Here is a 16,043-nt window from a genome sequence, read left to right as displayed (position 1 = left end):
ACTGTTTACACTATTATGTTAAAAAGTACACCAGAATTTAGTGGCGTCGGATATTTTGGGTCTCAAAATGTCCCCGCCAGCAGTGGCTGCATAAAATCCTTTAGTCAGACCTGAGCGATTTGCAACACACTGTCGTGAGTCAGGAGCTGTGTGAGGAGCCAGTAGTCAAAATAAGGGATTTGACTTAGATTATACCTTACCGGACCAGTGGTGTTTCCTACTTTCTTCAGTAGGCACCATTTTTGAGTGAATGGCCGAAAGTCAGATTTTTGACGAAATAGGGATTTTTTAAAAAAAATCTTTTTCTGCCGGTTAAGTTGTCGAGGGCTGATTTCTTTTCCTGTGATAAAAAGACTTCTGTTTCGACCGCCAATCCTCTCATGGGAGCATTTGCATCCGTTTGGTGCCATTTTTGAGTGAATGGATGAAAGACAGGATTTTCATTGATTTGTGACCCCGGGGCTTAGGGAATTTTTCAAAAAAAGATATTCTGCAGGTTAAGTTGTCGAGGGCTGATTTCTTTTCCTGTGATAAAAAGCCTTCTGTTTCTACCACCAAACCTCTCAGGGGAGCATTTGCAACCGTCTGGCAACATTTTTGAGTGAATAAAATTGTAACAATACTATTTGTTACTATAGACAGGCATGCCATTGTTCAGGAAGGTCTACTGTATAAATAGGGGTATAAATAGTAAAGTAGGATAAGTAATAAAGTAGCAGTAGTAAAGTGGAAGTAAAGTGGTAGCAAAGCAATAGTAAACCAGTAGTGAAGTAGCAGTTAAGTAATGGTAAAACAATAGTAAAGTGGTGGAATAGTAGTAAAATAGCAGTAAAGTAGTAGTAAAACAGTAGTAAAGTAGTAGTAGTAATGCAGTAGTAAAATAGTAAAATGGTAGTAAGGCAGTAGTGAAACAGCAGTAAGATAGTAGTAAAGTAGTAGTAAAGCGGTAGTAAAATGGTCCAATATTAAAGCAGTGGAATAGTTGTAAAGTAGTAAAGTAGTGGCAAAGTAGTAGTAAAGTAATAGTAAAGCAGTAGTAAAGTAGTAGTAAAATGGTAGTAAAGTAGTAGTAAAATGGTAGTAAAGCAATAGTAAATTGGTAGTAAAGTTGTAGTAAAGCAATAGTAAAGTAGTAGTAAAGTTGTAGTAAAGTAGTAGTAAAGTGGTAGTAAAGTAGTAAAGTAGTAGTAAGAATGACCTCGCAAGTGTTCGTTGTACAAAAAGGTGCCATGTTGGTAGCGTCAATCACAGAGGCTTTTCCAATTGTTTCCATATAAAGTAGTGGGGCGGGGGGAATGGCTTCTCAGTGTTTGTATGTGTATCACTGTTTACACTATTATGTTAAAAAGTACACCAGAATTTAGTGGCGTTGGATATTTTGGGTCTCAAAATGTCCCCGCCAGCAGTGGCTGCATAAAATCCTTTAGTCAGACCTGAGCGATTTGCAACACACTGTCGTGAGTCAGGAGCTGTGTGAGGAGCCAGTAGTCAAAATAAGGGATTTGACTTAGATTATACCTTACCGGACCAGTGGTGTTTCCTACTTTCTTCAGTAGGCACCATTTTTGAGTGAATGGCCGAAAGTCAGATTTTTCTGCCGGTTAAGTTGTCGAGGTCTGATTTCTTTTCCTGTGATAAAAAGCCTTCTGTTTCGACCGCAAAACCTTTCAGGGGAGCATTTGCAATCGCTTGGCACCACTTTTGAGTGAATGGGCGAAAGTCAGATTTTTGATGAAATTGTGACCCCGGGGCTTGGGGATTTTTTTAAAAAAAATCTTATTCTGCCGGTTAAGTTGTCGGGGGCCGATTTCTTTTACAGTGATCAAAAGCCTTCTGTTTCGACTGCCAAACCTTTCAGGGGAGCATTTGCAACCGTTTGGCACCATTTTTGAGTGAATATCCAAAGTCAGATTTTTTATGAAATTTTGAGCCGGTAGCTTATGAACACTGTCCAACCATCTCGTCCTCTGTCGTCCCCTTCTCCTTGTGCCCTCCATCTTTCCCAACATCAGGGTCTTTTCCAGGGAGTCTTCACTTCTCATGAGGTGGCCAAAGCACTGGAGCCTCAGCTTCAGGACCTGTCCTTCCAGTGAGCACTCAGGCCTGATTTCCTTCAGAATGGTTTGATCTTCTTGCAGTCCATAGGACTCTCAAGAGTCTCCTCCAACACCAGAATTCAAAAGCATCCATTCTTCAGCGATCAGCCTTCTTTATGGTCCAGCTCTCACTTCCATACATCACTACTTGGAAAACCATAGCTTTAACTATATGGACCTTTGATGGCAAAGTGTAGGAACTTACTTAGCCTTTACTCTTCCCAAAGATAGCCTTTCTCCTAGATGAGCTACCTTTCCAGGTTGACGAGCCCCATCTGCCCCTCCTTTCTCTCTGCAGCACGTGCAGAAACCACCTTGGCTGTTGGACTGACTCTAGAGGGTTTGAGACCCACTGGCTACCCCCATTAAGTTTAGCCAGCCATTCGAAGCCCCATCCTGGCAGCTTCTAGGAGCCACAGGTGAGAGCTGAGTGCAGGGTGGAGACCCAAGGTGCAACCCAAAAGGAGCATGTGTCCCCCACCAGAGGTCCTACCCCTTTCCCCTAGCACCCCATACACAAAAACTGGTTTTACAAATTGTATTTATCAATATCAGATTTATTTTGACAGTTCTGATTAATAAAATCTATACTCTGTACAAAAGATACATTAGCAGGTCAATGCATAAGCTACTGAACTGGAACAGAAGCGCTACAGGGTACTGAAATTATTTTTGGAACACTATGTTTCTTTTGATGCCCTGGAAGGAAAAATATTTAGATGCGAGCCTGAACAGCTCCGTCATACCAGGAGTTTAATTGGAAAGCAAGGGAATTAGTACTGGGCAGGATAAGAGTGTTACAGAAGAGTCAACGGCTACATTTTCATTGACCTTCAAATACATTGAGCGGGTCTTCAAATGTACTTGATGTTCTGATTTCGGATTTAGTTCCTGAAGCTGCCTGAAAGGACTGGGCCTTCTTGATGGTTGTCTTGGATTGACTACTAGGTGAGAAGATATCATCTAAAGACACACACACACACACACACACACACACACACACACACACACAGAGAGAGAGAGAGAATGGGAAATGGAAACAGACAATTACTGCCAGTGGTAAAAAAAAGCTACATTTGGCTGAGAATGTTGTCTGTGTGCAAATGTGATGAACCTGGTTTATATTGCCAATGACATCTAAAGTTTTGCCAACTTGATATTGTTGGCTTCAATTTTAAAAGGGAGACAGACACTACTAGGTTTGTGTGTGTTTTGTCACCTTTCACCACCACCCCTTTCTACCCATTGCTGAATTGTTTTAAAGGCAATGGTCATGGAAAATTCCCAGCTCCTGCTCAGATTATCTCAGACTCCAAAATTACATGATCTGCCTCAAGTATTAACTTGACAATATTCTGTCTCTTGCCATTTTAATGATCTTGAAAGATACTCATCAGTGCATGTTACATAGGGAGATAGTACTCTTTTCTATTTTTTCCTATTAAAAGGCGGAACTTTAGTTTCCATAAGATTCTTGTTCCTTGAAACAACTGCCGTTTCTCCCATCCTGTCCCTTAGGCCTTAAACTGCCTTCCAGATAGTCCCTATAGAATTTCACCCTTATTTACGTCAAATCCCTCAAAACTCACAAAGCCTTTAGACCATTCCAGATGTAATTTCCTACTGTAACTAAATATGTAGCACAAATAATTGCATCATATTTGCCCATTTAGTTTTGTCTCCATTTGCTTCTCCATTTTCTATTTTTGGATAGTGTCTCTAGCTGTATAAAAAACAAAATATCATGTATGTACATATTTGCTGTATTTATTTTTTTCTGCCATCCTAACTATGGATACCCCCAAATCTCTAGAGAATGAGAAGGAAATTATTACGGTTCAAATGGAGTTGTGAAAGTCAAATAATAGATTTTGTGACTGGTGTGACTTTAACAGGATACAAAACAAGGTTAGTAGCTATTGCCCGGGAAACAACACTGAACCTGCTGCTCATGGAATTTAGTGGGTCAGTAACGACAGATACAGGAGCTGTTGACTGTGCCAAAAGTGTTTGAGCCAAGTACTGAGATACTTTGGATGTTTCACATTTTAGTCTATTCTGCAAACAGTTAACACCAAAACTTTGTTGGAAGTAACAAAACTCTTGAAAACACAGCACCCCTCTGCCGTGTATTAACAAAAAACACACTTTCACATTATGCAGGCTTTTCAAAATGCAAATATAGCATCGTCTGGGATGGGGACTGATAATTACTGGGATAGCTACAGACAAGCAATGGGAATTTTCTTTCAGTGGGGGGATATCCTTTCAATGCAAATTGCTCATTCAGAGGAGATAATAAATTTTCTCTACCCTATGAAAACAACCACTTGGCACTTGTAACCGTATTACAGACCTAATTGCTTACATTAACTCCTTACCTATCTCCTCATCAAATATAGATTTAGATTCCATCTTCTTTTTGGCACTCCTTTCTTTTGGTTTTACTGCAAGATCGGCAAAGATGTCAACGTCGTCATCAAACAGGTTCACTTCCAGCTCTTTCGATTTTGCTTTGACAGGCGGCTTAAGGGCTTCTGATGCAAATATATCATCCTTGAATAAAAGAAGAGAAATTTCAGTATAGGGCAAGTTTGTGTAGCCACATTTCTCTACCCCCGCTACTCGGTGCCTGGTAATTCAGAATAAAGCTGCTCTCATTCTGCCTGGTTTGGGGTTGGAGGCAATGAGTATCACCAGTTTTTCGTCTGTGAAATTAAATGTTTTGTGGTGCCCGTGCCATTTCTTCAATTTTCAAATGTGCCTTGGGACCCAATAAGGTTGGGGTCCCCTGCTATAGGCAATCATGGTATTTATCAAATTTATATCCCACCCCTCCTTGGTCAGTGATCCTAGGACAGATCACAAGTCACAACAACTCATACACAACAATTCAATTCAAAAATCGCAAAAACTGCAGTAAAAGACATAAAACATCAACATATATATATATATATATATATATATATATATATATATATTCCTTAAATGTTCACAGTACAGCAGGCAATTAACTGGCAACTGGCCTCATCAACTGAGCCCCCCCCCCAAAAAAAAATTATGGGCAAAGAGGCATATCTTCAGCTAGCGCTGAAGGTAAAATATGCGTAGCTCCTTTGCAGTGAGATTTGCAAAATGTACCTATCTTTCTCCAGCATTTCTATCAACATGAGCAAGTTACTTCTTTATATGCTACACAGCAAGGTTTTTTTAAAAATAAAAAAGAAGTGTGATGTGAGTTGGCAATGTTTCTTTTTGTTATATTTGAAAAATAATTCCAAAATTAAAAAGTGAGTTTTCAGGCTACCTCTGTATGCGATACCTGACACAGATGTCAGTGGTACAACATAGAATCTAGCCAAGTTAAATTCTCTTCCCTGCTACTCCAGTAACACATAAAGCAGCCCATTAATAACTTCTGCCGAATGTGTAAGAATTTTAAAGCACACTACACATCGCAACAAAATCTGCATAAATGCTTGATAGATAATTAAAGCAACTGCCTCCTCACTGAGATCATCCAATGGAGGGGAGAAATGGAAATGAACTGGGTGAACTGTACTCAGGATTTGCTAAAGTATCGTCGTGTTTCAAAGGCTGGCCCAGGAAAGAAAACCCACAGAGGCCAGGTAAAAGGAGGAGACTGCCAAGGAAGAGGTTAAACATGCCTATGTTTCCTACATCCTTCCAGAGTTAATCAACATTTCCAAATCACAACATAACCACCTCCCCATTCTACAATATGACATCACACCCTTGTGCTATCTAATTTTCGGAGGAATTTATGCAGTGGACTGTTTCCTCACTATTGCCCATGCTTACAGAGTTGCTGAGCCAGGAACAGGGAGACTGTGGTCTTCCCTATGTTGTCTGACTCCAACTCCCATTGGCCCCAACAAGGCCAATGGTCAGAAGTGACGGGGAAATGGAGCTCAACTTCTGGAAGATGCACATTCCCCATCCCCGTGCTCAGCAAAAGCAGCAGAGCACAAAAGAAGCCATATCCAGGTCTGAAGGAACAAGATTCCAACATTCACATACTGGCAGGTCTCTTCCAACTCTAAAATTCTATGTTTCTATATTACCTCAAAAATATCTGGGACGGAAGGATCCTGGACTAACTGAGGAATGGGTTTTGGATCTTTCCTCTTCACAGTTTTTTTACTAGTGGCAAAGAGATCATCTTCATCCTCCAAGAATGGAGTGGGGTCGGGTTTCTTTGAGGGCTTTTCAGCCTGGAAGAGGCCTTCACTATTTGCACCATCCAATGGCAATGGAACAGGCAAGCCTTCCCCACCTCTAGGGACCTGGCTCATGAGGCTTTCCGTTTCCACCTTTGCTTTTGGTCTCGTGGTCGCTTTAGATGCTATGCTGTCAGCAAAAATATCGTTTGACTCAAAGAGATCATGCATGTTAGGCTGGGCTGCTGATTTTGAGCCAGGGCTACCAGCTGCCTCGTGCAGCTGCTCACTGCTGTTGGTTGGTAGAGGCGATTGAGATTCTTCCGTGTTTTCCTTCCTATGCAGTTTTGCGTTGGAGGGATGCAATGTGGCTGGTGGCACAGAGCTTTCTTTGAAGAGAGGCGGGGATGGGTCCTCAGCAATGTTCATGTCGTTCGAGTTATCCCCTTGAGCAGCCAATCGCCTGGCACTTCTGGTAGGTGGCCTTCGTTTCCCAGTCACCTTGATTCTGCCCTGCAATAACAATGAAGCCAAGGTGACAACGGGACACAAAATGAGAAACAAGTAAACTTACATTTCAAATAGCATCAAGGATGCTGCTGCATGAAGTATTACAAAGTTATACCTTGTTGGCATTTTGCAGTGTGTCTGCTTGCATGGGATCATCAAAGCTGACTCCCATCTCCTTATTACTTCCTGCAGCAGAGGCTGTTTCAACATGCTGTACGCCAGGAGGTTCATGAATCGGAGTTTTTGGATACAATGAAGGTGGCTTCGCACTGGGCAGCAAAACTGCTGGGTTAATATCCAAACTTGCCTTAGAAAGGGATGGAGAGGCTATTGTTAACGGGAGCAGTAGATTAGGAAAATATAAATGTGAAATCCAAGAAAAGTAAAATCACCAAGAGCATTTCCACATTTGACAAAGATCAGGAAAAACAAGAATAGTGCATGCGCACAGAAGGACATGCCCTCTCACCCTTCCCCCCTCAGTTTAGGAATTTTAGTCCTGTCCAGAGACATGTCTTTCCCAAAAGGAAAAAAAGCACATCCTGTGAAACATGCATTTACAGAAAGCAGATGTTGCATCCACAAGAAAGGACTGAAGCCGGAAGTGGGGGGAAAAGAATTTTATTGTGGAAGAACCACAGTTAGCAGGAAAAGTACACTGAAAGCTAAAATGCCAGTAAAATAAATTACTTGTAATTTTCCAATCCTAGATGAGGACTCTCTATGTTTACTTGCACCAAGGCCAGTGGATTTCTGTATAAAAATTACATTAGATATACATTAATCCAAGTGAATAAAAGTAATGCACTCAGTATTTTACAGGAGAATCTCAGAAGCAGTATGAAAGCCCAGAAAGTATGGTTGCCCCCCACCCCCCACCTGAGCCCTTACTGAAACAGCGCAGGGTTGCCTGCAGCCTATGGGCCTCATTAGAGCCAATAGGGGGAGGCCTGAATTTAGCCCACAATGTCATTTCCCCGAAGGCCATAAGGCATCAGGTGTGAGACAGGAAAATACATGGTTGAAAAGGAACAATCTTGAAAATGTGCTCTTGGCTGTTCCTTGACATGTGGGTCTCAGATACACTGTCTTCTAAATTTGACATGAAATGTAACCCCAACTGGGAACTTGAAAGCCTCACTTTGATCTGCTTGGATCTTCCTTTGCAGAACAGCGTGACTTCAAGCCATGATGTAAAGGAAATGTAAGTGACCTAACATTGTGGCATCATGTGATTTGAGAGGTCGGAAGGCCCACTCAGCTGCCAACATAGCCTGCTGGGAGTGAAGAACTAAGGATCCAGCCCTCCAGCAAAATCCTGTTCCCCACCCTTGCCTTAGTGACTAGGTGAAGAAGGGTGGAGAAAGGGCAGAATGCCAGGAGGCAGTTAAAGGAGCAATGAGAATATCTATGTAGATATTTGAGTGTCTTATGTGCTTGCTATATAGAAAATGGGGGTCGTTCAGGCACTGCATTTAAGAACAAGAAGCTCTCAAAGCTCTCTAAAATTGGAACTTACAAACCTCAGTGGCCTTTGATTCTTCTCGTTTGGCGTTTTTATTACTTTCCGGAACGTCACTATCCTCTTCCAAAGAGGAGATTACTGTTTTCTTCTCTGCTACCTTCCAAAAAGTAAAATAAAGAAGTGTAAGTGAACAAGAAGAGGAATACCCTAAATTCTGCACACTTATATATATTTTCCCATCTTAAAAATTAATACTAAGATGGGGGTAAGGTAAAGGTAAAGGGACCCCTGACCATTAGGTCCAGTTGTGGCCGACTCTGGGGTTGCGGCACTCATCTCACTTTATTGGCCAAGGGAGCCAGCGTACAGCTTCCGGGTCATGTGGCCAGCATGACTAAGCCGCTTCTGGCGAACCAGAGCAGCGCATGGAAACGCTGTTTACCTTCCCGCCAGAGTGGTACCTATTAATATACTTGCACTGTGTGCTTTCGAACTGCTAGGTTGGCAGGAGCAGGGACCGAGCAACGGGAGCTCACCCCATTTTGGGGATTCAAACTGCTAACCTTCTGATTGGCAAGCCCTAGGCTCTGTGGTTTAACCCACAGCGCCACCCGCGTCCCTTAAGATGAGGGTGGGGAGAGGCAATTTGCATTGGGTCTGCAGTGCATGGGGGATGGTTAATTCTCCCCTCCTGTGCTGGAACCTGTTCTGATTAGGCAACATTCAAAAGCGGAAAAGAACAACACACACAATGTGAGCAGCCTGGGGTATTCCTTTTCCTGTGCCACATCTAGCACAAATGTGGAACTTGGAAAAGCTGCTGTGTAGAGTTGTTGGCTGCAAAGACTGACGGGTGAGGGTTTTTTTAAAAAAAACAACAAAAAAACAAGAGGAGGCAGAAGACTCTTGGACGGCTTCGTCCTAAAAAGTACAGTACAGCCAACTCCCATTAACTGAAAGTATGAGGCATTTGCCTCATCTCTTCCCTGTTTTCAGGAGAATTTCCTTCTTCAAAAAGAGCTGAGCTGAAAAAAATCAGTCTAGCTCTAGTCCCAAATCTTCTTTCCACAAAAAGTGAGTCAAAGATCTAAATCCTGCAACATTGAGCAAGAACGCTACTTATATGAAAAGTGCCTCTGCCCAATTTGCTTCATTTATGTGGCTGCAGAACAAAGTTTTTTAAAGCCGTAACATTCCATGTGATTAATATGCAAGGCAATGGGCAAGTTTGCTCTGCGCATTACTGTTCCTCAAATTCTCAGGACAAAATGGCAAGTACCAAGGGCTTTGCTTTAGAAGGGCTGAATAGACCATCATCACCATCATCATCAGCTCCAAACAGCCCTCCTTCAGATGGCAGTTTTACCCTGGGCTTTGGAACCTGAAATTAATAATGGAAATAAATCAGTCTCTTATAAGTAAAATAAAACAAAATATTAAATTCCTTTACAGAACAGTAGAGGCAGAATTTTTTGTGTGGTTCTAGACTTTTTTTTACCTTCTCTCACAAAGAGTCACTCTCTGACTACATCCCCTTTAAACCACAGATAGGGAATATTTAGGGCCCAAGGGCCGCTGTCCCTCCCAGGCAGCTTTCTGGGGGCCACATTCCAGAGGTGGGCAGGGCCAGAGGCAAAAGAGGGTAGAGCAGCTGATGCGAGACTTATCTCTGCACAGCAGAGGCTACATTTCAGCAGTGCAAAAATCTCAAGTTTCTGTACTCTGCCCCTTCTCAACACACTCCTTTCCATTCCCCAACCAGGTAAGTAAGAGCCATTATCACTGCTCAGACACAGAATCTAGACAGGCAAAAGCACAAGAAAGGAATGTAGCCCAGGAAGAATCTTAAAGTCCATTTAAACCAGCTTGGAGGCTGCCCACTAAATGGCTGGAGGGCTTCTATGATGCAAGAGTCTTCCACAACAAGACACTGAATTGACTTAAGATTTCAACTGCTGTGAATTTTTTCATTACATGCATATGCATGGTCGCCTTGTTAAACTGCACGAAGTCAGCAGGGTTTGAATAACATCCTTTCCCGCCCCGACCTGGCCACAGTGATCCATGCGACGGTCACCTCCAGGCTCGACTACTGTAATTCGCTCTACATTGGCCTGCCCTTGAAGCTGTCCCAGAAACTCCAGCGTGTGCAGAATGCTGCAGCGAGGCTCCCCACGGGGTCTCTGCCATGGGAGCATATTCACCCAGTGCTTTTCCAGCTGCACTGGCTCCCAGTGGAGTACAGGGTCAGATTTAAGGTGCTGGTTTTGACCTTTAAAGCCCTTCACGGCCTAGGACCCTTGTAACTACGGGACCGCCTCTCCCGGTATGCCCCACGGAGAGCCTCAAGGTCCATAAATAGCAACATCCTAGTGGTCCTGGGCCCTAAGGAAGTTAGATTAGCTTCAACCAGAGCCAGGGCCTTTTCAACACTGGCTCCGGCCTGGTGGAACGCTCTGCCTCATGAGACCAGGGCCCTGCAGGATCTGATTTCTTTCCGCAGGGCCTGTAAGACAGAGTTGTTCCGCCTGGCCTTTGGCTTGGAGCCAATTTGATTCCCTCCCCCTCTTTCTTTTTTCTTTTTCCTTTCTCCTCCTGTGATGAGGCTGCATTTTAATATTTTAATGTTTCAATATTTTAATGTTGTATTTTAATCTTGTTTTTAAGTTGTATTCATTCAACTTGTTTTTATTATTGCTTGTTAGCCGCCCTGAGCCCAGCCTTGGCTGGGGAGGGCGGGGTATAAATTAAAAATTATTATTATTATTATTATTATTATTATTATTATTATTATTATTATCCTTTGTAAAGTTCTTTCTGCTAGTGCTCCAACAGGAATTGTTCTTTTCGGTTTTAATTTTTTCAAACACAAGGACCCACTTTAAAGGTATTTTGGACTGACTGACCTCTTTTTTGTTGCGAGCAAAAAGATCAACATCGGGATCATTGTCTTTCTGCAGCTTATGACTGAAGAGAAGTTCTTCATCCTGAAAGACGCCTGTGCTCTTGGAAGGGATACTGTTCTCGGAGGGCTGGAAAAGAAGCAAGGCTCAAGAGGCTTTGTGGACTCCTTAATAAGTTGAGTTTATAACATCTGTCAACTTGTAAACTTATTTCTAAGTCCTAAAACAATTCAATTTTCCAGATACCTGCGTGAATGCACATGACACACTCATGCACACAACCTCACCACCACCTAGCAGCAGAGGTCCCTTATCCACCCTTGCCTGCTCCCTGATTCATGATGTTACTTAAGTAATACTGATTCAATTTTATGTGTCCTTAAGTAACTATGTTGCTGCTATGTGTTTACAGTGCAGACATTTCTTCATAAGTAAAGGTAAAGGGACCCCTGACCATTAGGTCCAGTCATGACCAACTCTGGGGTTGCAGTGCTCATCTCGCTTTACTGGCCGAGTACAGCTTCCGGGTCATGTGGCCAGCATGACTAAGCCGCTTCTGGTGAACCAGAGCATCGCACGGAAACGCTGTTTACCTTCCCGCCGGAGCTGTACCTATTTATCTACTTGCACTTTGACGTGCTTTCGAACTGCTAGGTTGGCAGGAGCCGGGACCGAGCAACAGGAGCTCACCCTGTCACAGGGATTCAAACCGCCAACCTTCTGATCGGCAAGTCCTAGGCTCTGTGGTTTAACCCACACGGCGGGAAGGTAAATGGCGTTTCCGTGTGCTGCTCTGGTTCACCAGAAGCGGCTTAGTCATGCTGGCCACATGACCTGGAAGCTGTACTCCGGCTCCCTCGGCCAATAAAGTGAGATGAGCGCCGCAACCCCAGAGTCGGTCACGACTGGACCTAATGGTCAGGGGTCCCTTTACCTTTTAAACACTTCATTAGGAACTTTCTCTTACCTGGCATCTTGGCTGTGAGCCCTGGAAGACGAGCTCCCTGACTTGAGGACAACTTCCCAATTGGCCTGGGAAGGCGAAGCCCTGACTGACTCCAGCTACAAAAGCTACTGAACAGATTCTTGGGTTGTAGTATTGCTTAGGGTGTTTTGGTGGTGTTTTGTTTTTTTTAAAAAAATTATATTAATTGTTATAACTTTATTTTTAGGATGACTCCAGTATCACTCACCTTTTCAATTTCCCTCTGTGTCATTTTATCAGCATCCACTGCTTCATTTTTCTCCTCTTCGTCAAATAAGCTGAAGACACTTTTAATCCTTTTTTTGACATCTTTCTCCAAAAGGGGCTAAGAGTTATCAAACAAATGTAAGTTATCCACTGGATCTAGAGCAGATTGCGCTAAATGCTCAAGCTAGATTTAGAAGTAGTTGAATTTATTTTACACCCCCTTATCCAGTAATTGGAACAACAAATTAAAAGGTTCCGTCTCTCATTTATTAATTTACTTTCTGTTTTCCCTACCACCATTCTGAAAATATGCTCAAGGTAGCAAGAAACTGGCTATTGAGTTGCACGCTTAAGGTGCAAGGTCACATCTGCCTGGAACACACAAATGAGAATGGTTCCCAAACAAACCTCAAAACTCTCTGAAGCTTCAAATACGTGCATTTTTGGCCTTTCAAAGGCCAGTCTTACTTCTCTCTCTCTCTCTCTCTCTCTCTCTCTCTCTGCCCCCGCCCTCTCTGTGTGTACACATTTGAGACTGACCCAGAAACTCCAGCGGGTGCAGAATGCCGCGGCGAGACTCCTTATGGGGTCTTCGCTGCGAGATCACATTCATCCGGTACTATACCAGCTGCACTGGCTCCCGGTGGAGTACAGGATCAGGTTTAAGGTGCTGGTTTTAACCTTTAAAGCCCTATACGGCCTAGGACCCTCGTACCTACGGGACCGCCTCTCCTGGTATGCCCCACAGAGAAACCTACGGTCTGCAAATAATAACACCCTCAAGGTCCCAGGCCTCAGAGAGGTTAGGCTGGCCTCAACTAGAGCCAGGGCCTTCTCAGCTGCGGCTCCAATCTGGTGGAACGCTCTGTCACAAGAGACTAGGGCCCTGCGGGACCTGACATCTTTCCGCAGGGCCTGCAAGACAGAGTTGCTCCACCAGGCCTTTCGTCAGGGCACAGCCTGACTCCCTCCTCTGGCAACCTGCACAGAATCTTGCTTAATCAGTTGCCATTAATTTGATTTCAATTGATTTTTATAATGAAATATTTTTAGAATGTGCAATTATCTGATTGTTTGATTGTTGTTAGCCGCCCTGAGCCCGGCTTCGGCTGGGGAGGGCGGGATACAAATAAAATTTATTATTATTATTATTACATCTATATGTAGTTGCTGAAAGTCATCTGTATATTACTTAGAAATCTGTAGACACCACATATATATATATATATATATATATATATATATATATATATATGCTTTCGTAGATTTTCACGGGTACAGGAATGCAGGTTTTGGTGTCCTCGGGTGTCTTCCCGTGTAAAAGTTGGGGTGTCTAGGCGACGTTTCGACGAGGTCTCACTCGTCATCTTCAGGCTGGTGCTTTCGGCTTCTTGTTACTGGAACAGAGCAGGATCTCAGTGTTTGAGTTCCTATAAATACTGTTGAGGGGGTGTGGTGTATATGGCATGGCCCTCCTTCCTTATATCAAGGGCACTACAGATAAAATTAGCAAAATCCTCCATAAACACAATATCAAAACAGCCTTTTGCACCAACCAAAAAATAGCCAATATCCTCAGAAACCCCAAGGATAAAATCCAGTTGGAAAACCAAGGGGTCTATGAAATACCCTGCAAAGTCTGCCCAGCCACGTACATTGGACAAACAAACAGACGAATAAATGCACGTACCGCAGAACACAAGAATGCCGTCAAAAAAGAAGAAAAAACTTCCTCTCTTTTCCAACACATGAAAGAAACAGGACACGAAATTAATTTTGCAGATTCCAAATTGCTCTTTAACATGGAACATCACCACAAGAGAATAATCATGGAAGCCATCGAGATAGAGAAACACCCTCACAACATGAACAAGCGTGACGACACATCCCGCTTGCCAGACATCTGGAAATTAGCCCTCCCCACAAAAACTGACACCAGATCCAGAGGCACACAGAACGCTATCACCAATCAACCACACCAGACCCAAACCCAGACCCTCTCCACAGATAAATTACAGACACCATCCAGTAGCCAAACCATGGTGGCACCTCCGGATGCTGCACCCCCCTGCAATCCCTACACAGATCTGGCTGACACAGGCCACAAAACCACAGCTCGCCCCTATACACGAAGCCAAGCCAGAGCACAACTAAGTGCAGTACAGCCATCTTCTCAGAAAAACTCTTCACAAAGTTCAAGAGGTCAAGACACAAAGACTTTAGCAACTAATCCACACCTAATGACCCACCTAAGTGGTACTCAGGATATCACTCAAGAAATCACTCAAGATATCCCTCAAGTAATTAAGGAACAAAAGAAGAAAAGGCACACTAGCCTGGGAACTTCCTCTCTGCCCAGAACATTGGAGGCTATACACCACACCCCCTCAACAGTATTTATAGGAACTCAAACACTGAGATCCTGCTCTGTTCCAGTAACAAGAAGCCGAAAGCACCAGCCTGAAGATGACGAGTGAGACCTCGTCGAAACGTCGCCTAGACACCCCAACTTTTACACGGGAAGACACCCGAGGACACCAAAACCTGCATATATATATATATATATATATATATATATATATATATATATAGTGGGACGCGGGTGGCGCTGTGGGTTAAATCACTCCCTTAAACAAGACTGCCTATTCTACCTTACTACCCCTTATTCCTAAAACACCCCTCCCATAAAGCCACCTCTCTCTTCTTTCAGCTCCCCGCAAAGCTTAGCTTATGCTTGAAGACCTTGTTCTCTAAGACAACTAAGCCCAAGTATATATTGCTACACTGGTTCCTACTTTTATCCTCAACATCTCTGCCTAACTACCCCCTGGCCTCTCCCTTCAAAAAAACTTAAGACAGTAACATCCTTGGGGCAAGAGCCTATAATTTTGCTTACATTACTTTGTAAACTGTCCAATGGTGCTAAATATATTAACATAGTGTTATTAAAATAGTGATCTTCTGCTGGAAGAAAAGATTTTTGTACCAAAGGTTCCTTGGTTACTAATCACTGATTTACTGATGTCTGTATTTACTATTTATACTGCTTCTCTGTCCTGCTCCCCAACAATACCATGCTTTAATATATTATTTTATTAGATTTTATTCTGATATTGTGTTTAATTTTTGAAGGCTGCTTTGAGACTATTTTAATACAGGACTTGTCCAATACAGCTAAAGCAGGAAGAGCTAATGTCCAGGTCACATAAGAGGCTAAAAATGGGAGAATATGACTTATTTAGTGAAAATCAAACCAAGTTAACAGGATCAAAGTTTCCTAAGACCAACTCTAACAACTAGACTCCACTATCATTGAAGAGATACTTGCCAAAGGAATGTTTTTCAGGGGTTTGTTCAACATAAATAGGTTTTCCTTACTTCATCCTTCCTCTGCTGCTCTCCTGCATCTCCTCCTCCAAGATCAGACCTGTGAAGTGTACCAGGTTCACCCAAAGGTCCTGCCTTCTCTTCCACTGGTTTCTTTTGACGTGCTCCCAGCAAATCCTCCTGCTGATCAATAAATGAAAGTTTAAAATCTGAAATGACTTAGAAGGTAAATGTATTTACTTAGACATATGGTGCTTCTGAAAGGGGGGATTGTAAAAAAATAAATAAAAATACGCTGTGTACGAATCACTGTTTATGACTCATAAGTAAAGGTAAAGGGGCCCCTGACCATTAGGTCCAGTCGTGACC

At 42.9% G+C, this 16,043-nt stretch overlaps 1 protein-coding gene and 1 long non-coding RNA gene across 4 annotated transcripts in view; one reads left to right on the top strand and one right to left on the bottom strand.

The window, feature by feature from the left end:
* The window catches only part of LOC309370306, a 343,221-nt gene extending 340,337 nt beyond the window's left edge, over positions 1-2,884 (top strand). Inside the window, exon 2 of the long non-coding RNA XR_014168506.1 lies at positions 2,395-2,884. This is a non-coding gene — a long non-coding RNA (uncharacterized lncRNA). The remainder of the gene's footprint in view (positions 1-2,394) is intronic.
* LOC309370200 (WASH complex subunit 2-like) overlaps positions 2,633-16,043 on the bottom strand; it is a 39,128-nt gene continuing 25,717 nt past the window's right edge. For 2 of the 3 annotated variants that reach the window (XM_081911702.1, XM_081911701.1), the window contains 10 exons: positions 15,726-15,857; positions 12,349-12,465; positions 11,159-11,284; positions 9,532-9,633; positions 8,311-8,409; positions 7,478-7,540; positions 6,903-7,094; positions 6,182-6,790; positions 4,478-4,652; positions 2,633-3,059 (listed from right to left, as the gene is read on the bottom strand). In XM_081911702.1, coding sequence (XP_081767828.1) covers positions 2,920-3,059; positions 4,478-4,652; positions 6,182-6,790; positions 6,903-7,094; positions 7,478-7,540; positions 8,311-8,409; positions 9,532-9,633; positions 11,159-11,284; positions 12,349-12,465; positions 15,726-15,857 — 1,755 coding nt within the window. In that variant the 3' untranslated portion in view covers positions 2,633-2,919. The remainder of the gene's footprint in view (positions 3,060-4,477; positions 4,653-6,181; positions 6,791-6,902; positions 7,095-7,477; positions 7,541-8,310; positions 8,410-9,531; positions 9,634-11,158; positions 11,285-12,348; positions 12,466-15,725; positions 15,858-16,043) is intronic. The other variant, XM_081911700.1, reaches the window with a different exon arrangement.

Source organism: Podarcis melisellensis, assembly GCF_964234715.1.
Source record: "Podarcis melisellensis genome assembly, chromosome: 5".
NCBI lineage: Eukaryota > Metazoa > Chordata > Lepidosauria > Squamata > Lacertidae > Podarcis > Podarcis melisellensis.
Note: the sequence above shows the minus strand (reverse complement) of the source record. Positions and strands in the feature narration are given on the sequence as shown.